Raw genomic sequence first — 26469 nt, 5'->3', positions numbered from 1 at the left:
ACATGACGAACCATTATACAGCCATTAAAAACGAGACCAGCATTATGTTTGCTAAAACCATGGGTAAACTAATTATGCTAAGAGAGAAAAGAAATACAAAGGACCTGTACGTGCAGAATCATTCCACGCACAAGCCTGGAGGCAGCACAGGAAGGAATCTGGCTGCTACCACACGTGGTCTCTGGGCAGGAGAACGTCGTGCCTGCTGCCACTCTTCTTTCCAACACTTAGGGGTTGTGCAAAGCTAACAGCCTACGGGTAATTCTCTTTTTCCCTCCCCGCACCCACCCCCCTCCCCGCCCGATATTTCCTTTCTTTAAACTTAAAAAGCACATGTGACTTTATGAAGAAATTATACAATATTCTAAGTTAAGAAATACAACTACAATATTTCTGGGAAATCTATTAGAAGTCTGTTTTTTTTAAAAAAGCCTTTCTTTTCAGGATTATACTACATTCCTCTGCTTCAACAAAAAACAATTAAGAACGGAGGCTTAAAACATAAATAGAAATTGTTTTAGAGATTGGAACAATGGCGTAATAGTTTTAGTATCAAATGAAAAGGAATTAACTGAATAGAACTGAAAGTTTCTTCCCATCTTTGTGAGCTGTCCGACTCTGCTAGTATTTCTGAGTCGTGGCTTCCTCCATCTTTACAATGAGGAAATTGGACACAATCGTCTCAAAGAACCATTGCATGTCCAGGAGTCTGAGTGAATTAGGGCAACAAATGAAATTCAGTTTAGGAGGAAAGAAAACCACTCAATTTAATTGAGGCGATGAGAGATTGGACTCGTTCCACCGTCTTGCTACAACCGCTGTTTTGCACTTATTCCAAACAACCGCTGCCAGTCTCCAGGTGGAGAAGGCACCAGCTGAGGGTGGTCACCGCAATGGCTCCCTCCTCTGGTGTCAATCTGCTGTCCCAATTCCTTGCCTTGTCAGTGTGATGTTGTGCAGAAACTCACAGCTCTTAATGTGTTTTGGAAATAAGAGATTTTTAAAGAAAAGAAGCTGAAGACTGTCATAATTTAAGCCTCATATATAAATGCCCAACTCAGGTGATCAAATAAAACCTAAAGGTTCTCAATAAAGTCTTATCTCTGAGAAGACCCACACTTAAATAAAAACATTCAGGGTTATTGACACATTTCATGTTATTTCAAAAGATGGCAAAGTATGCTTAAAAATGGTAAGCCAGGACAGAAGAGAAAGTTTTAGCATCTAAACAGGAGCTACTATGGTACATTATCATGACCAACTAATTCACTCATCCATTTAGTAATTCAGCATTTACTGGGTGAAAGTTGGATACCTGGGAAGCTTAAGGAAACATGAAATGCTGCTCGTGAGGAGCTGTCAAGCCAGAAGGGCAGAATGGACAGGCATCAGCCCTGGTGCTGGCCGCGTGGGGCTGAGAGGGCAGGGTGCGTGCCTGAGCCATGCTGAGGCGCCCAGACACGGGCGCTGGATGCTGGGCCTGGCTCTGCCATTTGGGAGCTCGAGCCACCACCTTGGGTGCTGCGTGCATGAGACAGAGTGATAGGATGCCACCTGCAGAGGCCCTGGGAGGGGACGAGCTAACGGGCTGCACAAGAGCAAGTGCTCTGAGAGTGTCACCATGATCATTTTCAAGGTTTTTCTTGAATGTTGCTGATACGTGAGTTGCAATTTAAAAGCCAATAATTAGATGTTTTCAAAATTGCAAAATTTCAAAGGTACAACTGAAACAAACGAATCAGAGAGGATCTGATTTTGTAGCCCCATCTCCCAGGTCCAGAGTGCGGGTGAGCTGCTCACTCACCACAGAGGCCGGCAGCAAATCCCCACATCCTCCAGGACACCACACTGGGACCCAGGGACAAGGGCCACACTGTGGCTCTAACAGGAGGAGCCTACAAGCCAGGGTGGGCTCTGAAGACCACCTAAAAGAAACTCAGGGGCTGTGAGCTCATGCCTGGCACAGGGACCCACTGTCTCACTTAGCCGCCATGGTTCTGGGCGGGAACCAGGCCAGACTAAAAGGCAGGACCCCGATCTTATAAAGGAAAGGGTGAGGCTGGTTTCCCAGGCAAAGCCATTCCTCTTAGGCCAGGAAAACAGCTCCCATGGCATTTTTCAACGTCCTAGCCATTTGGCCTTTGCAACCACTGTGTGGGTATCCCTGCTGATCAGACACAAACCTCAGGTCTCTACGGCTAAGTGATTTGCCAGAGATCCAAACCCTGAAAGGCAGAACCTGGCCCTAAACCCATGACACTACACTTTTCATCTGGAGCTTTGGGTTTTAGCACGCTTGCTATTGGGGGCATGTTCTTATCATCTGTGTTTTGGCCACAGATAACTTATCCTTTAAGGAAGAGTCTAAAATGAGTTCAACACTACAAACATTCCATTAAAAAACAGAATGATTTTACTTTAAAAGATTAATAGGCACAGTGATCTATAACTTTACAAAGCAAAATTACATAGAAGAATAATACCAATTGCACAGGAAATAAGCAAATGCCTATGCATTTCATATACCTTCATTGTGCAGTAATAGCTATAAAATACTCTACAGATATGAGGTTTACAATGGAGGTATTTCTAGTCTAATCTTCTACTTAGAAATTCCCTTCTCAACATTTCTGACAGTAAATATCTGCCTTGCATGAAAGACTTCCAGCAGGGGGAACTTGGTTTTGAAGTCAGTGGGCCCCACTGCCCCCTCTAGCTGTGTCCCTATCTGACAGCCACAAAACCACAAGTGCCCTGTGGTGTGTGGCTTGTCCACAGCCCTCTTAAACTGGGGCCACCAGGACAGCATCTAATGCTGCAAAAATAACCTGGCCTAGAGCTAATAAGTGATTACAGAAAGGTTGCTGGATACAAGGTTAATATATAACACAAAAATCAATTGCTTTCCTATATACCAGCAATGAACAAGTAAGAGTTTGAAATTAAAAACACAATACTATTATATTAGCATGCACCAAAATTACTTATATATAAATCTAACAAACTATATACAAGATCTATATGAGGAATTGTACAAAACTATGATGAAAGATATTGTGCAAGGAACTAAATACATGAAGAGACATTCTATGTTCATGAACAAGAAGACTCAACTTTGTCAAGACGTCAGTTCTTAACTTATCTGTAGATTTAACGCAATCCCAATCAAAATTCCAGCAAATTATTTTGTGAATACTGACAAGCTGATTCTAAAGTTACGTAGAAAGGCCAAGTCCCAGAATAGCAAGCACAATATTGAAGGAGAAGAACGAAGTTGGAGGACGGACACTATGTAATTTCAAGAATTACTATTCTATGAAGAAAACGACAATGGAGAGACAAGTTATCAACTCCTCTGGGACACAGCTAAAGCAGTTCTAAGAGGAAAGTTTATCTCCATAAATGCCTATAACCAAAAGACAAAAAGATCACAAATAGACAATCTAATGAAACGACTCAAAGAGCTGGAAAAAGAAGAACAGACCAACCCCAAACCCAGCAGAAGAAGTGAAATCAACAAGATCAAATCAGAACTAAACGAAATTGAAAACAGGGAAGCTATTCAGGAGATTAATAAAACAAAAAGTTGGTTCTTTGAAAAAATAAACAAAATTAACACACCATTGGCTAAGCTAACAAAGAGCAGAAAAGAGAAATCTCTAATAAGCTCCATCAGGAACAAAAAAGGAGATATCACGACTGATCCCAAAGAGATACAAGATACAATTCATGAATACTACAAAAATCTTTATGCACACAAACTGGAAAATGTGGAGGAAATGGACAAATTTCTAGAAACACACAGCCTCCCTAGGCTCAACCAGGAAGAAATAGATTCCCTGAACAGACCAATCTCAACAGCTGAAATAGAAACAGCAATTAAAAATCTCCCTAAAAAGAAAAGTCCCAGTCCTGATGGCTTCACACCCGAATTTTACCACACTTACAAAGAAGAACTAGTACCTATCTTGCAGAAACTATTCCACAACATTGAGAAGAACGGAAACCTCCCAGACACCGTTTATGAAGCGAATATTACTCTGATACCAAAACCAGGAAAGGATGCAACAAAAAAAGAAAACTACAAACCAATATCCCTAATGAATATAGATGCAAAAATTTTCAACAAAATCTTAGCTAACCAAATCCAGACGCTTATCAAAAAAATAATCCATCACGACCAAGTGGGCTTCATCCCAGGGATGCAGGGATGGTTCAACATACGTAAATCTATAAATGCAATTCACCACATAAACAGAAGCAAAAACAAAGACCACATGATTCTTTCAATAGATGCAGAAAAAGCTTTTGACAAAATTCAACACCCTTTCATGATACGAACACTTAAGAAAATAGGCATAGAAGGGACATACCTAAAAATGATACAAGCCATATATGACAGACCCATAGCCAACATCATACTGAATGGGGAAAAATTAAAATCATTCCCACTTAGAACTGGAACCAGACAAGGCTGCCCACTATCTCCACTTCTGTTCAACATAGTGCTGGAAGTCTTGGCTACAGCAATCAGACAGGAAAATGGAATTAAAGGTATCCAAATAGGGGCAGAAGAGATCAAACTTTCACTGTTTGCTGATGATATGATATTATATCTAGAAAACCCCAAAGATTCAACCAAGAAACTCCTGGAACTGATCAATGAATTTAGTAAAGTCTCAGGATACAAAATCAATACACAGAAATCAGAGGCATTCATATACGCCAACAACAATCTAATTGAGAACCAAATCAAAGACTCAATTCCCTTCACAATAGCAACAAAGAAATTAAAGTACCTAGGAATATACTTAACCAAGGAGGTAAAAGACCTCTACAGGGAGAACTATGAAACACTGAGGAAGGAAATAGCAGAGGATGTAAACAGATGGTAATCCATACCATGCTCGTGGATCGGCAGACTCAACATCATCAAAATGTCTATACTACCCAAACTGATCTACAGATTCAATGCAATACCTATTAAAATCCCATCAGCATTCTTCACAGATATAGAAAAAACCATTTTACGCTTTGTATGAAACCAAAGAAGACCCCGAATATCAAGAGCAATTCTAGGCAACAAAAACAAAATGGGAGGCATTAATATGCCAGATATCAAACTATACTACAAAGCTATAGTAATTAAATCAATATGGTATTGGCACAAAAATAGGAATATGGACCAGTGGAACAGATGTGAGAATCCTGATATAAAACCATCCTCATATAGCCATCTAATCTTTGACAAAGCAGACAAAAACATACGCTGGGGAAAAAAATCCCTTTTTAATAAATGGTGCTGGGAAAACTGGATAGCCACCTGTAGAAGGCTAAAACAGGACCCACACCTTTCACCTCTCACAAAAACCAACTCACGCTGGATAACAGACTTAAACCTACGGTATGAAACTATTAGAATTCTAGAGGAAAAAGTTGGAAACACCCTCCTAGACATCGGCCTAGGCAAAGAGTTTATGAAGAAGTCCCCAAAGGCAATCACAGCAGCAACAAAGATAAATAAATGGGACATGATCAAACTAAAAAGCTTCTGCACAGCCAAAGAAATAGTCATGAAAGTAAACAGACAACCTACAGAATGGGAGAAAATTTTTGCATCCTATGCATCCGATAAGGGACTGATAACTAGAATATACTTAGAACTCACAAAAATCAGCAAGAAAAAAATCAAATAACCCTATTAAAAAGTGGGCAAAGGACTTGAACAGAAACTTTTCTAAAGAAGACAGAAGAATGGCCAACAAACATATGAAAAAATGCTCAACATCTCTAATCATCAGAGAAATGCAAATCAAAACCACAATGAGATATCACTTAACTCCAGTGAGAATGGCCTTTATCAAAAAGTCTCCAAACGATAAATGCTGGCATGGATGCGGAGAGAGAGGAACACTCCTACACTGCTGGTGGGACTGCAAACTAGTTCGATACAAGTGAATCTACCATTTGATCCAGCAATCTCATTACTGGGCATCTACCCAAAAGATCCAATGACACTCTACCAAAAAGACACCTGCACTCGAATGTTTATAGCAGCACAATTCATAATTGCAAGGCTGTGGAAACAGCCCAAGTGCCCATCAATCCAAGAATGGATTAATAAAATGTGGTATATGAATACCATGGAGTACTATTCAGCTCTAAGAAACAATGGTGACATAGCACATCTTATATTTTCCTGGTTAGAGCTGGAATCCATACTATTAAGTGAAGTTTCCCAAGAATGAAAAAACAAGCACCACATATACTCACCAGCAAATTGGTATAAACTGAACAGCACCTAAGTGGTCACATAGGTACTACAGTGATAGGGTATTGGGCAGGTGGGAGGGGGAAGGGGGGGGCGGGAATATACATATATAATGAGTGAGATGTGCACCATCTGGGGGATGGTCATGCTGGAGACTCAGACTTGTGGGGTGAGGGAGGAAAGGGGCATTTATTGAAACCTTAAAATCTGTACCCCCATAATATGCCTAAATAAAAAAAAAAAAGAATTACTATAAAGCTGCAGTAACCAAGACAGTGTAGTATCGGTGAAATACACAAATAGAACAGAATGGAGAACCCAGAAGTAGACCCACATAAATGTAATTAACTGATCTTTGACAAAGGAGCAAAGGCAACACAATGGAGAAAACATAGTCTTTTCAACAAATAATGCAGGAATGCTAGACATCGGCATGCAAGAAAATGAGTCTATAACATAGGAGAAAATCAAGATGGATTTGGATTTGATGATGACTTCTGAGATATGACATCAAAGGCATAATCCATGAAAGAAAGAATTGATTTCATTAAAATTAAAAATTTCTTTTCTATAAGAGAATAAAAAGAGAAGCCACAGAAAAAAGAAAATATTTTCAAGACATATCACATAAAGAACTATTTTTAAAAATATACAAAAAACTCTTAAAACTCAATAAGAAAAGAAAGACAAAATTTAAAATTTGGCCAAAGACTTCACTAGACATCTCATCAAAGAAGATGTACAGGTGGTATATAAACATATGAAAAGATGCTCCACATCACAAGTCATCAGAGCAATGCAAATTAAAACAACAGTGAGATACCAAATTCCAGTGAAGTAGGGTAAGGGCACTCCTGGTGGGAATGTAAAATGGTACAACTGCTTTGGAAGACAGTTTGTCAGTTTCTTGTAAAACTAAACATACTCTTATCATACAATCCAGCAACTGCACTCCTTGGTATCTACCCAAAGGAGCTGAAAACATATCTGCACAAAAACCTGCACACAGATGTTTATGTTCTTTATTCACGATTGTCAAAACATCTGAAGATGTCCTTCAGCAGATGAATGGATTAATAAACTGTGGTACATCCAGACAATGAAATATTATTCAATACTAAAACCATGAGCAATTAAGTCATGCAAACACACGGAGGAAACTTAAATGCATGTTACTAAGCAAATGAAGCCAACCTAACAAGGCTATATCCTGTATGGTTTGAACTATATGGAAAAAGCACAAATATGGAGAAAGTAAAAAGGTCACTGGTTGTCTGGGATTGGGGGAGGGGAAGAATGCACAGATGGGGCACAGAGGATTTTTAGGGCAGTGTAACTATTCACGGTGATGCTGTAATGGTGGATACGTGTCATCGTGCATTGTCCAAACCCATAGAATGTACAACACCAAGAGTGATGCCTAATGTAAACAAACCGTAGACTCTTGGGTAATCATGACGTGTCAATGCAGGTTCATCAATTATAACAAATGAATCACTTTGCAGGAGGATGCTGAAAGTAGGGTATGGCATATCTCTGTATCTTCCTCTCAATTTTGCTACAAATATGTAACTGCTCTAAAAAAAAAATCTATTAGTAAAAAAAATTTTTAAAAGTGACCCGGTTTCTGGAGAGCTGGTTCTTGGGTGGTGTCTGTTTCCATGTGGGTCAAAGCACTGACTCATGTCAAGTGACTTGTTGAGTCACATCTCCCGAACATTTTTACATCTACAGCTGGCGAGGCAGGTCACCCACATCCTGTCTTACTACATTTTCCCCAAACTAAATCCAGGACTTGACATTTATTCCACTGAATTTGGTCTTGTTTGAGTCGGACCAATATTCCCAGCCCGAGCAGCCCTGGTCTAGCTCCCCACAGCAGTGCTCCACCCAGCTCTGTGTAAGCTTCTATAAAGGGAAACTTCCTTGGAAGCTCACAAAGAAAGGAAACCTGCATAACAAAAGTGCAAAAGGAAGTTGTGTCACTGAACCCTTTTTCTCCCCAGTAACCAGGAGATGAGAAAATGAAGCTGCATTTACTCACCTGCCCCCTGCTTCAAAAGCTCAGCTGCGGAATTGGCTGCAGTCTGGGGAGAATTTTCTGCTATTTCCTCCATTGGATCTGTAGGAAGGGGCAAGAACACACGGAAATGAGTCCAGCTCCCAACAAAGAGTCCTCAGGAAAAAGTCAGACGATCTGATGACAGAATTCCTAGACAGTGACATGCACTGGTTTTGCAGAGTTGAGAGTTTTTCTTGGGGTAACAATCCATTCCCTAGAAATTATGATCACATTCTGAACAAAAATAGAGATGACACGGTTCAACAAAATATTTTCTGATCTCTGAATTACTCTACATGAATAATTAAATTTTAAGAGGTAAATCAGATTTACCTCTATTTTAAATTAAATCATCCTTACGTGAGATTGAGACTGCTTAGGAAAGCTGGGGCATACATCAAACCACCTCGATATGCTGTGGGTGCTACTTTTTAAAATGTTTTATGATGGATATTTTCAAACAAACATAAAAGTCCGCCCACCACCTAATTTAACAGCATCAATATTTTGCCCATGTTTTAGAATCATAAGCATTAAATGGAAATGACCCTCAGATCTCTTAGTCTGAGTGTTTTATATTTTTAAGCTATAGAAGGTTTGCTCTATGGAAACCTTTCATCAAAATCCAAGGTATCCTGAAGCTGCCAGGTGCAGCGGGTCTCCTCTTCTCTCCTTGACTTGCGTGATCTCCAGCCCTCTCTTGGGTTTACTCAAAAAGCACATGTTAGGAAAAAACTACCAGTCTGATTTTTCTCAATGAATCTTCACGAATCCCCAAAACTGGTGTGCCTCAGCGACTGCAGGTGGCCCTGTACAGAGCCAGACCAGCACTGAGGACCCGAGCCCGTACCTCTCTCCGGGATGAGCAGTTTGCAGGGCAAGGCCAAGGGCGTGATGGAGTGTTGACACACCAAAGCCGTCAGGCTCCCTGCGGAAAGGACAAACAGCACAGAGTCACAACTGCCCTCTGTGTTTCGCGCTCAGCCACTTTATCGGCTGAAATGAAACTGCTGCGAAGTCTGAGCCCTTACAGTTTTAGCAGCTAACATCCTAGAGTACTGTGGGACTTGGTGCAAAACTTCTAAGTTCAACAAGACTGTTAAGAGGTAAATAAGGGAAACTGCAGGTGATCCTTAGCATAGACACATCATTACCAAATTATAAAGAATAAGCCATACCGTTTGCTTTATTCAACATTAGGAGGGCTATGATAAAGATAACTCTAACTTTTACCACATGTATCACCTTGCACAATGCTTCTAAAAGGGCTGTGACAATGAGGATGTCTTAAGTTCGCACTGTGCTTCGTGTGGCTGGCTCCAGTCATCTTTGCAACAAGCCTGAAAGGTAGGGAAGGCTCTGCATTTCACAGGGCGGGAAGGGGGCTCTCCCGGGAGCTCTGGGCCCCTCCCTGTGCCCATGGGATGGGGTCACACGGGGGTTTAACCCTGTCAGGACCTTCTTCCTGCCAACCAGGATGAGGTCTCGTTGATGTCTATGATTTCTAGCCCTGGCACAGTGCTCTTCATTTGTTTGATCTTGACAAAGCTTTTAAGAACAATTTCATATGCAGTTTATCCTGAAGATAATAATTCAGACAAGAGGGATCTCAGAACTGGGAACTGAAATGCCAGTGAGCCACCATGGGAGTGACGGTCCCAAATCCCAGGTCGGCGAGCAGAGGGAGCCCCAGACCCCCTGCATTCAGCACGCCGACAGCAACCTCTCAAGCAACTCACCAAAGTAGGGCTCGTTTGAGCACCCTTTCAACCTCACTCCCTTCGGGGTACACTCGATCAAAAAGTGCCGAACAAGTTCATTGGCCAAATCTCCACCTGTGGTAAGAAATTAAAGATATTTTTTTTTAAATGAGAGCATGGAAGGATTTGAGAGAGAGAGAACAGCTGTTGAAGTCAGGAACTATCCTCGGGCAGGAGTCTAGCCACCGCACTTGGGGGCTGTCAAGAGCCATCCTAGGAGTGGCAGGTGGGCTACAGGACAGCTGGGTGGGCACAAACCAGACGGACAGTGGGAACCCTGGCAGCGACGATGCCAGGGATGGAGGGGTCCTTGGGAGAGACCCCCAAACATTCTGCAGGAATCCCCAGGGAAGGGAATGAGCTTGCAGCTTAGGGAGAGGACCCCAGACTCCAGCTCTGTCTCCTCCCAAAGAGAAGAGGTGAGAAACGATACCTTGTAATGAACTGCTAAAAAGATCTGGAAAGAGGTCAGTCTCCTCGTAGGTTTAGCCAGGAGCCTAGGTACATAAACCCCTGCAGAAGCAAGTACCAGCATGGGGACAGCATTCTGCCACACTGCTAGTAACAGCACCTCTGTGCTCAAGTCAACCCACGAATCCACAGAGAGTGCATCTTAAAAAGCCACTGCAAGGCAAAACTGTCCAATGGCGGCAACGTACAGATTCACAGAAGAAGAAAACAAAGTCACTGCCCTATGCTAATGAATCCAACGGGCATTCACAATGGGCTGCATTTCTGTCCCCCTGCGGCCTCCTTTATCACCCTCCATGGGAGCATGTCTGCCTGAATTCTGACACTGGAAACCTCCTGGAAGCAGAACCTGCTGGAGTTGGGTTGGTCCTCAGCATGTGGCCCCAGTAAGCTACAAAAGGATGTTTATAAACAGTGACAAATGTCAATGATAGTAAGTGTCAGCATTTCGCAAGGGCAGTAAAGCTTGCAGAAGGAAAAGATGATCCGATTCTATGAAAGGCTGGGACATCAAGTGCCGGTCTGGACGCCACCTGTGAGAAGTGGCTCAGGGGGAAATCCTCTGGCTGAGACTCCCTGGAGAACAATGTCATGAATGTCCATGAATGTCCCTCTCCAGGTTGCTGGAGGTGGTATGGTGACTCTCTGGGGCTCCTTACTAGTTGGTAAACTCTTCTCTCAAATCTATCCTTGGACTGCAAAATCCAAGTGTCAAATCCAAGAGCAGGAAGACACAACAGCCAGATAAAATTTCACCCATCGGACACCAACAGCTCTGGGTTTCCTGAAGTCTGCTATTCCAATATCCTCTATTTTGTTACCTTTATCTTAGCATCAAGTCTAAAGCCTTCCTGAGAGGCAGGATGCATTGCTGGAGGTAAGACTAGTCACACACCACCACCTGTATCTCCAAGGAGATAATGTGCACAGAAATTTTGTTGTCTTTGCTTCAAAACTTTAAATGGACAGACACCAAGAAGCTGAGCAAAACCCAACAGCTGCCATCTCTCATTCCTGAGCCCAAGTTAAGTATATACAGGGCCAGAAAGGGCAGGGTAAGAAAAAAGAAACAAAAAGCATAAACCAAAAAGCAAGCATCCACCAACGACAGAACAGACGACTGGACCGCAGTGTAAGACGGAAAGAGAACAAGAGCTACAAGCAATCTTAGAAACATGATGAATGAACCTTATAAGGTTGAGCAAAAGCAAGACACAAAAGAATACATACTCTATTACTTTCCTTATTTCAAGTTAAAAAATAGACAAAACTATAATGTTTAGAGATTCACATTTTGATGGTTAATATAAAAATGTTAACTTTACATTTCACTTAGTAGGTTTACTACTTACTGTCTGCAGTGGTATTAATAGAGTGATTCAAACTACTTTGGGCATATTGGGAAATAGAGGAAGGAAGCAAATATACTGATCTTGTTGGGACCACAGTCTGCAGCGTGAGAGAAGGGATGCACAGACGTGGGCTGGGAAAGGCAAGAAAGAACCTGGTGCTGCTGGGTTTGAACCGTAGGTATCAGCATGAGCTCATGAAGTCTTAAAAATGACATGCTGCCTAGCTCTGTTCATCGGAGAGAAGCAGTGCTACTCCACAGCAGGGAGCACACCTAGAGAGCAGATCTTGGTTTCTAGACGCCATTCTCCAGCCTGCAGCACCAGAGATCTGGAGAGAAAGGGCCGGGCAGGGAAGGAAAGAAGCCGGAAACAGAACTGCCGTTTCAGAAGCTGGAGCTGCGCACTGACTGACGGGGATGTTTCAAAAGAACGCAGAGGCCACCCAGAGAGCATCAGGGAGACGAATCTGGGACCACTGGGAGACCAAAAGGGACAGTGGTGATGGATGGCAACACAGCACGGAGGGCGTGCAGGGGCTTCCTGGCAGGGCTGCCTGTCCTGAGCTGCAGTTACACACACGCTTGTTTATAATCGTGCTCCACTGTGCGCGGAGGCGTGGCAGACTTTTCTGTGTGTGGTTATGCTGCACGGCAAAAAGCGGGAAAAGAGTACGTAGAGTATTATTGGGAATCTGCATGTGACTTGGCTACAATCCGTTGACTGTGGGGAGTGTGTTGGGGCAAGGAGTCAGGGAGCTGCGGTCCCCACCGGAGGACGGCAGGTGTCGTCACTCGTGCTGGGACCCGACAGGAGGGCTCCCTGCAGCCTCACTGCACAGGAGTCAGGAAGTACAGTCTCTACCTTGAGAAGTGATAACTGAATGATCCTGGGTTTACACTACAGCACTTTTAATCAATCTAAAAACAGTCTACTGGGGATGGATACAAGAATCGCGTGTGTGTTAACAGTGTGCTGCCTTTCAAGTGAGAAAACAGGCAGCGGCACAGTTGCCTGCATTGGGATAGACAATCAGTGACAGACACAGGAGGGGGTATCACGGATGTAACGTGCCCAAGGGAGGGAAGGGGCCTGTCAAGCCAGTGCAGCTAAAATGGAAGCAAGATGCCCTTTGGTGGATGCCTTGTTCTCTTGTTCTGATTTTTGAACACTGGAATCAGTTACTTATTCAAAACAATAGAAAATAAAATTTACACACACACAAAAAAATAACGTTCTTTCTTGAACAAGGAGAACACTTAATAAAATACACCTGAAAATACATGTGCTAAGAAGAAAGCTGTGAGTACGGTGACGAGCCATCCACTGCACCAGCTTAATAATAAACCAACAGAGCTCTGCATGGGGCGCTGAGCAGGTCGACTGCAGGGCGCCTACCTTTCTTGTTCAGCTGCAGGACAGAAGGGGGCGGCGTGGCCACCTTCATGGCCAGTCCGTAGGCCCCTCGGAAGGAGTGACTGTCCCGAACGATGAACGATCCCGGCTCCTTGTCCTTTAACATGGCAATGGCTAGAGGAAGGGAGGAAAAGACGTGAGCATCTGCTGGGCGGACAAAGGTCTGTGTCCACTCCGGCCTTGGGATGGGTCCTCTCCCCCTATTCCTTTTGCAAACTGTGTCAGTGGGGAGCTAGCCAGGGTCCCCCTGCTCAGCTGGAGGAACAAGTCCAGACCTTGGGAAGTCTCTGTGGCGTCGTGTGTTTTTCCTGGGTGGACCTGACTGTGAGGAGGCAAAGGGGACAAGGACACCCTTCTCCTTAGCTCATGGAGGTGTCAGGCACTATCCTGGCTCCTCCCGTGTATATAACATGTGATTTCTGTTAGTCCCACAGCACTGTGATGTGCAAATGATGGTCCCTTCCTAACAGCCCAGGAACCAAGGCTCATGCAGCGTGGGAAAGAGGACGAGATCCAAATACACCCTCAGTGGTGGACTAGGACGTAGGAGGGAGGCTGTCACAGAGTACCCTGTGGTTGCCACTACTGGGGACTATCTTCCAGCCTGGCACTTTTCTTAAGGATTTTAGAGTATGGACTCTTTCAACACAATAATGGCAGTTTGTAACTACACAAAAAGATACAGAATATTTAACACACATTCTAAGATTCACCCTAGGGGGTGGCAAAACTGTGTCCCACAGGTGGCACTCTGTCCGTGGCTCCGTAGCAGAAGTGGCCAGATGAGCAAAGCTACAGGGCTACAGACCCCTTCTCCACGTGGCCACCACTGAGCAAGGGCCTGACACAGTGGGCACTGAGGAGCTCTCTGTGCTGAAGCTGCAAAACCGAGTGTTTGTGCACTGCACACAGCAGCCACACGCTCTGCTCGGCGTTGACACTCCCCGGCTGAAGACGGGACCGGGTCGGGGCGGCGGGTCACATTCCCTTCTCTTCCCAACTCCTGCCCTCCCTGGACACCTGAGAAAGCACAACTGGAGCAGCAGCACCGGTCTCTGTTTCACTCTGGGGTCCCCTTTTCCTCCCAAGGTACTTCTCTGTTCCCTGAGGACATTCCAAGGAACTGAAGATGTGACAAATCACACTCCCAAAGACGTTATCGGGCTGTGTGGCTTTTTTCTCCTGCATCGCCCTGAAATGTCTTTGTAGCTTTTCCAGAAAAAGGCACATTGGACAGTTAAAATAAAAACAAACAAAATCCACGGGCAGCCACCTGCCACCTAGAGAAGTGGGCACCCCCAGTGGGATGGGGGTCAGCCTAGGTGTCTTCACAGAAAATATCCAGAAAACAGAGGAAGTGACACTTTTAGGGCTCAGGTGGGAAAATCAACATCCAACATACATATTAGCCATTCTGAGATGGGGTCGCCCAAAGGAACCTTTTAAAAGATGTGTGCCGAGGGCCAGCAGGTGGGAGCAGAGCCCCCCTCACTGCACCCGCCGGGTGCTGCAAGGGCGGCTGCTTCCCACAGGGCCTCTCCGCGAGGCAGGCTCCACCACCCTGCCCTGCCGCAGGACCCAACAGGTGCCCCAGCCAGGTCTGTCGCTCCTGGAGCCCCTCCGCTACAAGGACACCGCACCGTGGGAGAAGGGGCCGCCCAGCCCCACACATCACTGGTCTAGAGACAGTGCCAACACAGTAGGAGGGTCTGTGCAGAATCTTCTAGAACATGATGTTCCATAAGCACCTCCCGGTCTGGCCAGCTGGGGAGGGGTGCTCAGGCTCTGGAGGCCATAGTCATCGGGATCCTTGGGACAGGAGTAGGGTTGGGATGGTGGCAGCAAGAACACAGCGTCCGGCCACAGTGGAGCCCTTGGATGTGTGAGCAGCTCTTCACAAAGGCCGATTCAGGCAAATTAAAGTCTTCCAAGGCCATGGGCTTCTTTTTTTTCTCTCTTCCATTTAAAATGACAATAGCTTCTTTGAGCTCACGGGCAGAAATGCACATTCTTACCATTTCTATTAACTACACTATGGAATAGCAGAATTTCAATGAGGTCTGAAGGGGCTATGTTTTAGCCACTTGACTGTTCATGTCGAGGCAGATCTAAGACATCGTCACAAGGAGAGAACTGGATGATTTTCTCTTGAAGTTGGGACAAGGAGGTGTCCTGCCCACCATGGGCAGCTCGCTACTTCTCACCACCCACACGCACCAGGCAGCTGCTGGGACTCGGCCCACTTCCTAGGAAGCCTGACTTTGCCGCCAGCCCTGCCCTCCCGGCCACTCACGCACCAACCCTCTGAGGCCCGTCCCAGGGAGGCCCGGCGTCCAGGGGAAGACGCACTCCACTGCATCCCGGCTCCACCGCGGGGGGCAGTGTCGTGTGTGTGGAAAGCAGCACCCCTCGGGGACTCAACTTCTGCCACCCTTCCACTCTCCCACTTCTCTTCTCTTCTTATTCTAGTAAAAAGTGATGCCCCCCTCGGTTGCTACAAAATGTTAATGGTTTCAAATGTTTTAAGACTGCCTTAAGGCTGTACCAAGTGGAGAGATGTCCTGCCTGGTCTGTGTGTGAGTCACCCTGTCACCTCTACAGCTAGGGCTCACGATCAAGTGCTTCTCTTCCAGACTTGGACCAACGCAGGTGTTCACCAACGCACGGGGCCCCTGACTTCACAGGGCAAGCCGTACCTCCCTCGCTCTAGACCTCATCCTCCACAGTCAGGGCCTCTCTGGGGATGCCAGGAGAGCATGTCTCCTCCTCACGGTCAGCAGCTGTGGGCTGGCATCGCTGGCAGGTGGCAGCAGCCAGATGTCACACCCCACACGCATGGCTGGTGCCCATTCCTCACCACAGCCAAGCTTTCCGCTAAAAATGTAGAGGACACAGCGCTTCCCCTGGAGGCATGTAGTAAGGCGGGGTCCTTGCTCTAACCCCGTCCACACCAAGGCGTGGGTCCCTGATGTCCGCACTGCAGGGCCCGTCTGTCACTCAGTGGGACAGACGCCTCATGAGGCCCTCACCCTCCACACGTACCTTGTTCTCTTGAAATATCCGCCTTGTACCAGAACTTGGAAGTGTCTTGAACAAACTTCACAATCACAAGTTTATCACCTGGACTATCTGTAAAGCAAAATTTAAAAACAGTGGCAGTGGAGGGTGGTGCTTTCCTTTGCCACCTCTCATCTGCAACGATCCTAGGAGTCCAAATTCCACACAGAGGGTGAGCGAGGGTGGGGATGTTCTAAGGGGAAGGAACCCTACTTTCAAAATGATGAGCTTGGAAGAAGCAGCAACTGTTTCATAAAACAGAACAGAACGACAGGATGCTCTGATTAGGACTTTGCAGCATGTTTAAAAAACACACAGTTAGGAAGATGGGAAGCAAACAGCAAAGCCTGTGTAGTCTAATCAGCGTGTGTCCTATTACTTCCTATACACTTAAAATATTTCATAATTACGTTTCAGATTAATTCATTTAATTTGAAAAAGGGAGCTATTTTCAAGAGCGATGGTCCCAAGTGAAAGGGAAAATAAAACCACCGGAAGTGTCTGCACTTTCTACAAGTGGAACGAATTGGAAGTGGCTAAGTGCAGAAGCCAAGAAGAGTAGCTGGGAAGCAGGGAAGTGTCTGGCTTTGGGCCAGCAAAGAAGAAAAGCCCCCGAGGGCCCTGATCTCTCTCTCACGGTACCCACCCAGTGGGGAAGTGCCCGGCGCTGGCTCCAGCCGCAAATCCCGCCCCTGCCTCTGCTGAGGGCCGCACAGAGCGGCCTTCTGCCCGAGGGAAACACACCTACCTGGCGACGGCGAGGCAGTTTCTGAGGCCTTGGAGAAGTCGGGAAGGACGTTAGGGAAGGGGATGCTGATGGTGCTCCCGCTGTGGGGGCTGGAGAAGCCGCTGGAGGAGGGGGAGACGGAGCCCAGAGAACGGTCCCCTTCGGAGGCCCGCTTCTTCTCAGGGAGGGGCGGCTGCCCCGGCAGGGTCACTCCCTGGCCCTGCAGGCCTGGACTGTGGTGGCTGCCATGTCCGGGAGCCACCGTGAGAAAGCTGTGGGACAGGAAGCCACCGTCGGCAGTCCCTGCCGCTGTCAGCGGGCCGCCGGGGGCCGGCGATGCGCCATGGGAATTGGCCAGCAAGGCCCCCAGGTCCTCCTCGGGGGCAAGGCCACTGCCCACAGGGGTGGGGACAAAGCCCAGGAAGGCCTGGCTGCTCGTGGGGGGCAGAGTGTCCGGCGGCAGCTCTGCCAGGGACAGGTCATGGCCACGGAAAGAGGCCGGGAGCTCCGACCGCGGGAAGCAGGACAGCACTGGGGAGTCCTTGCCGGGGCCAGAGAACTCAGCACCGAGGGGACTTCCTGTGGGCCGGCTGCTCCCCAGCAGGGAGACGGTGGCTTTGGGGCTGCTCTCCACCCACTGGCGTTCTGCAGAAGATGGGCTGTTCAGAAGGCAAGCAGACCGGGAGGGCACGTAAGGCACGGGACACCCCAACATCAGTAGCCGCCACCCCTACATGGGGCATCAGAGCCGGAGAGGTGGGCGCTGAGGCTTGTTGTGCAGCACAGGAGGCATGTTCCACAATATGTGAATTCAGGCCCGCGCTGAGCTCATGCTGCCCACCTTTCCTGCCCCACTTCATACCCGATGCTCCACCCCGCCTCTGGGGCACTGAGGAAGCTACTCCCAGACAGGCCTCTCCAAGCCCCCAGACTCTGCCCTTCCTTGACCTTCACCTGGTGGTGTCCCCTTCTTCCTGCAAGACCAGGCCCAACTTTGAAGCCTTTTCCCAGCCAGCCCCTGTCCAGCGCCCGTGGCCGCGAACGGTGCACACTGGGGACTGGCCTGCCTTTGCCTCTGGTCCCAGGCGCCGGCATGGACGCCAAGCAGCTCCGCCCCATGCAGCGGGGCTGTCTGCTCCCCCCAGAGCCTGCCCTGCCTCCTGCTCCTGCACCTGCGCCTGACATGCGGTCAGCTCTCAGTAAATGAGGGTGAATCGGCCGATTAAGGGATGCCCACACGTTCAGGAATACGGAGTGACAGTGGGAAGAACCCCACATGTGCACACATTCCATGAGCAAGCACTTGTCAGGTACATAGTCTGTGCGCCATGCCACGTCCTTAGGTGAGAACACCCCTTTTAAGGAGAAAGGAGGTAGAATTAAGGAAGTTGAATCGAGAGTTATGTGCCCACACAGCATAGCACAGGAGACTTAGTCCTACTCTGGGCAAGAGGAGCTGTCCCACAAATGGATTTCCTCGGGGGCAACGTCTTCGTAAAGCAGAAGCAGGACGTCATTCTCTGTCCGTAGCCTGCCCCTCACTCTCCCTTCCTTTCTGTCCACTTTTATAATCTCTATAAGGCCAATTTTCCTCTATGTCCTGTGTTTGCCTGTATTTCCCACACACCTGCACCTACACATGTCCCCGTGGGCAGCACTGTCCCGCACACAGCCGGGCTTCTGCCTTGCCCGATGCCAGGCCAATCCCCCCCGGGCCTGGCTGAGCACCGCTGGAGAGAAAGGCCTGGCTGACCCCTCGAACCCTTCTTTCCTCCTCAGCTCAGCATTCTGGGTCACTAAGGGGGCCTCGTGCCAAGTTTAAAGATGCATCTTCTTACCTCTCTCTCCTCTGGCTGGGGCCGTTGCTAGAAATTGTGCAGGAAGATGCAAAGGCCTGTGGGAAGGAAGGCGCCGCAGGTGCGTCGGCCCGGAGCATCGCGGGCTTGGGTCCGACGGGGCTCTCAGACATCCCCACCGCGTGGCTGAGAGTCTCGGGGCAGCCTCGTGGTTCTATAGCGAGAAAACAGAAAGCAGAGAAACTTTAGCTGCAGGACCCAGGGGTCACAATCGCGACCTCTTCCGCGTGTTCTACAGGGAAGGGTGCTGATTTCTGAGCCTTTCTGTGCTCCGTGGACACACTGAACATGACATTGTCCATAATAGGCTGCAGCAGGCGGCTCCAGGGCCCAAAGTGCTAGCTTATCCTGGGCCATCACTGTTCCCGAAAGGGAAGACACCTAATTCAGTCCCCACACACAGTGTCTTCCCATTACCATGAGCTGGGCGGCGTTGGCAGCCCTGTGGCCATGCAGGAGAGACGCACGCTGGGCCACTAGGCTAGTCCTCCAAGGCTCGTCACCAACTGAAGGCCGACGCACTCTAAGTACTCTCCACACTCACCACCTAGGCCACTCCTCACTTTAGGAAGGGCAGGTTTCTCTGCAAACCAGCAGGCGACCCCCACAGAAGGACCTACTCTCCCTAAGTGCAGGCCCCAGGCAGCTGCTGTGTCCCCAGCCTCCCTTTGTTCCCACCCACCCCCCCAAGTTGGTACCTCGGCTGCTGCGTGGCAGGCGACTACCTGGCGCACACCTGTACTCGAGGCGCGGCGGCCGCCCTCACAGGCCCAGCTGGGACGCGAGCCCGCCCGTGCCCAGCGCCCGAGCACAGGCACGTTTCTCTGATGGAATTCTGTCTTGCTTCCTGCCCAGTGTCTCCATTACTTCTAGATATTTAAAAAATCTGTGCTTTTTATTCTTTCCTTTTTCTTTAGCTAGCCATTATGAACCAGACAAATTTACCATGGCCAATAACCTAAAATTATTAGAAATGTAGGTCATTTTGCTTTCTGCTTTAAAACTAGGGAGGGCTGATAAAGAGTAACAAAGTGGAAAAAATGTCCACATTACTCGGTTCCTGAAGAGGGTCTTAAGCCCCCAGCTCACAGGATTATTGCCTAGGGGATTGTGCTTGAAATACATGTGATTTTAATTATACTGAATAAAGGCTACCTTCTTTTCTCTTCAAATCAAAATGAACAATAGAATTTAACACCAGAATCAAACTCTACAAAAATGTCATTTGCTGAGAAAACTCTGAAAGGAATTATCAAGAGCATATGTGACCTCTGAAGGAGAGATCTTCACATTAGATCTAGATATTCACATTAATGCAGGTGTCAGTAAGAGCCCAGCTACTCAGACCAGGGAGGAATCTGATCCACACACCACAGGAGCCCACTGACCACTCGCCCGAATGACTGCCACACACAGGACGCAATATGTGATGTTTAAAAAAATTGATTTCTTTTCAAAATTCGCACTATCAGTTCACAAATGGAATTATTAAAAAGCTATGTGTCACTCCAACAAGGTGAGTACTTTTCCATTGTATGGATACATTTTGTTTATCCAGGCACCTGTGGACGGACATATGGTTTGCTCCCATGATGGAACTACTACATATAAAGCTGCTCCGACCATTCACAGACACTGTTTTGTACTGACATATACTTTTATTTCTTTGGGGTAAATGCCTAGGAGTGGAATGGTTGGACTATATTTTTCTTTTTTACTCTCCCACATGTCTAGACTATATTGACAGGTAGTTGTTAACCAGCAAAGACATCTTAAATGGAAAGTAAGTACAGGTAAACATAAATGCAGATAAATCATTTTATTACCAGGAACAGAAATGAGGTTGTGAGGATGGTTTGAAATCCCACGTGCATTTGTTTTTCTACCCCAGCTATTAAAAGAATTGAGGAACAAGCTTTGAAGACCATCCAATTAGTTAAGCAATTCACCAAACACTTATTTGAGCACCTTCACTGTGGGTCATACTGGAAGGAGGGGCAGTCACACAATTGTGAGAGATCGCACGACTGCATCTGCTCTTGGAATTTACAGATAATGGACAGCAGCACAAACATTTACTGCACAGACTGAGTGTTTACCAAGCCTTACAGTGCAGTCTATACAAATAGAGCATTAGCTCTGGGCTTTTCTACCCAGAGAAGTTTGTTAAGCTTTGAAAAAATTAACACTGAAATTGGTGACCCATCCTTCCCCCCAAAATGGACAAGGGTTTTGTCTTTGATTTTCTGAGGTTTTACTATTAAGTGCTTATAGGTAGTTTTCTTTTTATTTATCCTGCTTAGGTTTTATAAATTTTGTTTTTAAATTTGCAGCTTGATTTCTTGAGTCTTTTTGGGGAAATTCTCAGTAAATATAGTTTTCAGTATTGCTTTCACCTCATTCATTTCTCTACCCCTTCTTGGACTCCAATTATACCTATGTTAGAATTTTTTTTTCATGTCTCATGTCTTTATGTTTTGTTTTATGTTTTTTTCTGTATTTTCCATCCTTTTGCCTCTCTGTGCTTTAGCCTGCATGTTTTCTTCTCACTTATCTCCCAGTTCACATGCTATTTCTTCTCCTGTGTCTAGTCTACAAATAAAATCATGCACTGAATGCTTAATTTCATTTATTTTGTTTTTAAGTTCTAGGAGTTCTATTTGATTATTCTGAATAGACTCCATTTCTCTGGTGAAATTCTCTATCTTTTGTTTTCTTAAACATTATCAAGTTTAGTTATTTTAAAATCTGTGCCATTTAACTTTCATTTCTGAATCTGCTGTGGGAATTTTTTTCAGTGTGTGTGTGTGTGTGTGTGCGTGTGTATATGTGTGTGCATGCGTGGTCTTGGTTTTCATTTACTTGTCATGTTTCCTGACATGGCTGATCAATCTTTTAAATTAAATATTTGAAATTGTATTTTTAAAAAATGTAGGAAGACAGACAGAGGCAGGCTCTGGAGAGAGGCACATTCCCAAGGAGGACAGAGTTCTTCTGTCAGGCTATTTAGGGCCCATCCAAGCAGATCTGTCTCTGGCACTTTTGTTTCTGTCTGTAGCCTTTCAAGTATCTCACCTGGGAACCTTGTGGTGTTTGCATGGCCCCTTCCTAGGTACATCCTGAACTGCTGATTTCTGCTCCTTAGCACCACCCGGGACTGCCAAGACACCTGCTCATCATGTACCTTCAAGCAGCCGCTTCTGCCTTTGGCTCTGTGTCTCTGCAGCTCAGGACCCAGAAAAGCCCTGGGGGAGGATGTGCTTGGGGGGCTTGCCTCCCCTCTGCAGTCCCCATTTCTCTGAGAGCTTGGTCTTTCCCGTCCTGGCTGCCTTGGTAGCTCTGAACTCCAATTTTTATCTCCCAGGACGTGTGATGATCACAGCCCTGACCGCTGGTCTGGTCTCTGTACCACGTGCTCCCAAAGGGGCAGGGGCTGAGGGGGAGAAGCCACCGTGATTTCCTACTCACCTCAATGGCATCCTCCTTCCTGGAGATGTTGGCCCAGGAAGCCTTGGGAAATCTGAATGCCTCCAAACTGTCGGTTTCAGTCCTTTCTCTAGCTTTCACAGTGGTTGCCAGCGGGAGTTTAGCCCCTACACTGTAGCTGGAAGTGACACTGCTCTCTCTCACTCTCTCGCTCTGACCAGCTTTAAATTGAGCGTAGCTGGCATGGAAATCTTTAAGGATCTACAATTATGGCACGTCCAGATTGTCGACAAGCATGCTTTTCCACCACCTTGAGGACCCACAGTGAACAATCCAATATTCAGGTCTCTTCTGTCTCTCTGTATGAAAAACCGTCCAGCCTCTTCCTATTTAGTGATCACAACAAATGCTTGTGTCAGTCATTCATCCTCCCTTCTAGTCCACACACGAGCCCTCTGGGGTGGCAGCAGCACCAGTCCCACTTATAGGTGAGGTAGTAAACTGAGAAGGTAGAACAAGTGACTTTATTCATACGATCAATGCAGTAACCCAGACTCAGACACAAGCCTCTGACGCCACATCTTGAGCTGCTTTTATAACTCCGTAGTTACATTTCACACATGATTCTTACAGAGTATGTTCTAGCCCTTTGCTCTTTTTCGTCTCAAATGCTCTAAGCCTTGGGGGTACTAATTTATAGAGTTAGTTTATAAATTCATAATGATTTTATGATTCAGTTAACTTTCATTTCAGTGAATTGTTCTTCCTTTACATGAGCAAGATGAGAGACTGATGCTGCAGGCCACAGTGGAGTAACGGAGACCACATTCATCCCCGACTGAGAAACAAAACACGGACAGACCATATGGAACAGCAGTTTGCGAGACAGGGGCATCGAGCAATGATGGACAGTGATCCCTGGGAAATAGGAAATGAACACAGTGACCCGACAGCTCCCCAGTTTTCCACCCTGAGAGAGTTTCCAGGCAGGAAGAGGAACCCCAGGTGGACTCTGGGACGCGGAGGTGGGCAGATGGCGCTGACCGGGTGGGGAGACCGTGACAGTGCGCAGGACGGAGAGAGGCGCGCTGCAGAGGAGCCGCTGTGAGCACTCACTGAGCACTGCCGGCACTCGCAGGAGGGAGACACCCCAGGACAGGGAAACACCCAGATGAAAGGTTCGAGCGAGAGGCTCCCGGTGCTAACCCACGGCCGAAACAGAGCCTGTTCTCACAGGAAGACAGGAAAACGTCCAGATCCACTGGGCACTGAGTAACCCACCGAAGGCTTCCGTCTCAGGAGTGGGGGGCAACAGCACTAGACTGAGCACACCCCAGTCCCGCCTAACGGATGAGACCAGCAAGACCTGAAAAGATTAAACTGTTCCCAAGCCACTTAACTGCATCCCAGAATGAAGTTCTGGAATATTTGTCAGAATACAAAAATATCTAGCACCCAGCAAGATAAAATCACAATGTCTTGCTGTTTCAATCAAAAATTACCAGGTATGCAACGAAGTGGGAAAATATGCAATATAAGGAAGAGAGAAACCACATCAATCAGAACTGACTAGGACATGGCGCTGATGCTAGAATTATCAGACAAAGACATTAAAACAGTTATTTTAACTGTTCCCATGTGTACAAAAAGTTACGTAGAGTCATAGAACATTTAAGAAGGACCCAAACCAAACTTCTAGAGAGGAAAATTTCAATGACTAAGATAAATCTATAGTATCCAGATTAGACATTATAAAGAAATGATTAGTCAACATGAAGACATAATAAAAGAAACTATCTAAAATGAAACAAAGGGAAAAGAGAATTTTAAAAAATGATCAGAGCATCACTAGGAGACAACTCCAAGTGATCTAATGGACATACAGTTAGAATCTATGAAGGAGGAGATCAAGGGGGCAGAAAAAATATTAGAAGAAATAGTGGCCAAAATTGTCCAAATTCGATGAAAAATACAAACCTATAGAATGTGTTTAACCAACCACAAGGATAAAAAACATGAACAAAACCATACCAACACACATTATAATCAAACCACTCAAAGCCAGTGACAGAGAGAAAGTCCAAAGAGAAAGCAGCCGGGGTGGGGTGGGGCTGGGGAGGGACAGGCCTGCTGCATTCAGAGGGACAGTCACAAGGAGGACAGCGGCTTCCTTACCAGAACAGTGCAAGCAAAATACAGTTGAACAACATCTTCCAAATACTGACAGATAAATACTGTCAAACTAGAATTCTGTACCCAGTGAAAATATCTTTCAAAAGTGATGGCAAAATAAAGACTTGTTTAGACACCGCCCTGCATCGGCCAGCATATGAGGTGCAGACTGTGAGCTGCAGAGAGACCCACAGGAGGACTTGCTTCTGCCTGGAGGGAGCCTGGAAGGCTTCCTGGAGGAAGTGGCATGTGACACAAGCCTGAAAGTGTGGGTGGGACTCTGATGGACCAAATGCTTGTCACAGGCGTGACAAGTATGACCCCACAGGGTCTGTGCTCATGGGGCAGAGGCCACCCCCACCACGCACTGCTGTGTCCTCAGTGCTGAGCTGGCACCCGTGGGAGCTCCAGGTCACTCACATTACAAACTAAGAAATGAATTAGCAAAGGCTTAGGGGTTAAGGGGAGGAGTTCAGAGCACGATGTGGAAATACTGCTCAGAGGGCTGGCCCAGAGGAGCAGGCAGATGAAGTGTTGATCAGCTCCTAGCATCCCACACCAAGGAGCAGCACAGAACTTTGGAATAAACAAACCTGTGTTTGTCAATCAAGTCTAATATGCCCACCTTACAGTTGTTTGAACATTAAAGGGATGATATGAGAGGGAACATGTACCCAGCACGGCACGCAGTGCCTGTTTCCAGGACTGAAGCTGCTGCTAGGGTTCCCCACACGGCCACAGGGGCAGTCCCGGGTGCTGCATATCTGTTTGCCAGTCCCAGTGCCGGGATGCTCTAGGGAAACCCATGCCACAACTCAGAAGCCCTGAACACACTCACGTGGCACCTGGGATTTTCATCAAATGAAAAGAGGCTGAAGAAAATAAAATCCCACTTTGTTCCTGTTATCACAGTGCTTGTCCCAGAAAACAGCAAGCCTAGCACTTCCCATGAAAGTGGCTTTGTTTATCGTTCAATTAGCACCAACTCTATGTGGCTGTGTTGTTCCCTCTTGTCAGATCAGTCCCTGACCCGGTGACAGGACTTAACCCTTTATCTGGAGAAGGGGCTGCCCAAAGCATCAGGTTCCCTATTTATCCCCAGGACGTCAGTGCAGGGAAACCTGAGCTTCCTAGGCCATTTCTCCTGCAGGGCCTGGCTGCTGCCTGTGCTCAGAGCAACACCAAATAGCTTAGCGCCATGGAAATTAATCCACTGATTAGTTGGGCCTCACATTCACAGATAAGTGGGGCCTAGGAGACATTTGCAGGTAAGAGGACTCACTGCCAATTCCAATGACTGGGATGTCAGACAGCAGGGAGGACGCTGGTGGCAGCTCTTTACCCAACGCCCGCACCCTGCAGCAGGCTCTGTGCCGGGCGCCTACCACCTCCACTTCCCTCTGGCCTGTGCGGTCCCCACAGATATTGCCCCTGGTTGGCAGGTGAGGGGATGAGGCAGAGAGTTTGGGTCTCCTATCTAAGTGCACCTGTCCACGACCCTGCTGGACATCCAGAGAGCAGAGACCAGGAATCCCACAGGCCAGGGGGAGTACATGGAAAATCTCAGTCCAAGAACAGACAGAGGCACCGGCTAAGTGCGTCCGATCCACAGACTGCACACCCTCCTGCGCGGGGTTCACTTTGTTTCCAGGAATTCGCTCCCTATAAGCAGGCAGAGATGTTGTTGCTTAACTTGTACATTTGTGGGTCACAGTAAACTACAGTTGAATTTCGGTCCTCTGTGCCCCTAGAACAGGGGTCCTCAAACTACGGCCTACAGGCCACATGCGGCCTGCCAAGGACATTCATCCAAACCACCAGGTGTTTTTGGCGCCACTGCCTGTCCTGCTTAGCAGCCCACTCGTCCCAGGCCCGTAGTGCGCATGTGTGGAATGTGCTCTG

The 26469-nt window shown here is 46.9% G+C and overlaps 1 protein-coding gene across 4 annotated transcripts in view; it reads right to left on the bottom strand.

Moving 5' to 3' along the window:
• TNS3 (tensin 3) overlaps positions 1–26469 on the bottom strand; it is a 268396-nt gene that overhangs the window by 9668 nt on the left and 232259 nt on the right. For all 4 annotated transcript variants that reach the window (XM_020289931.2, XM_020289928.2, XM_020289930.2 and 1 more), the window contains 7 exons: positions 18952–19123; positions 17135–17772; positions 16372–16458; positions 13312–13443; positions 10073–10168; positions 9184–9261; positions 8316–8393 (listed from right to left, as the gene is read on the bottom strand). In XM_020289931.2, coding sequence (XP_020145520.2) covers positions 8316–8393; positions 9184–9261; positions 10073–10168; positions 13312–13443; positions 16372–16458; positions 17135–17772; positions 18952–19123 — 1281 coding nt within the window. The remainder of the gene's footprint in view (positions 1–8315; positions 8394–9183; positions 9262–10072; positions 10169–13311; positions 13444–16371; positions 16459–17134; positions 17773–18951; positions 19124–26469) is intronic.

The sequence above is a fragment of the Microcebus murinus genome, chromosome 9 (genome assembly GCF_040939455.1).
Source record: "Microcebus murinus isolate Inina chromosome 9, M.murinus_Inina_mat1.0, whole genome shotgun sequence".
Classification (NCBI taxonomy): domain Eukaryota; kingdom Metazoa; phylum Chordata; class Mammalia; order Primates; family Cheirogaleidae; genus Microcebus; species Microcebus murinus.
Note: the sequence above shows the minus strand (reverse complement) of the source record. Positions and strands in the feature narration are given on the sequence as shown.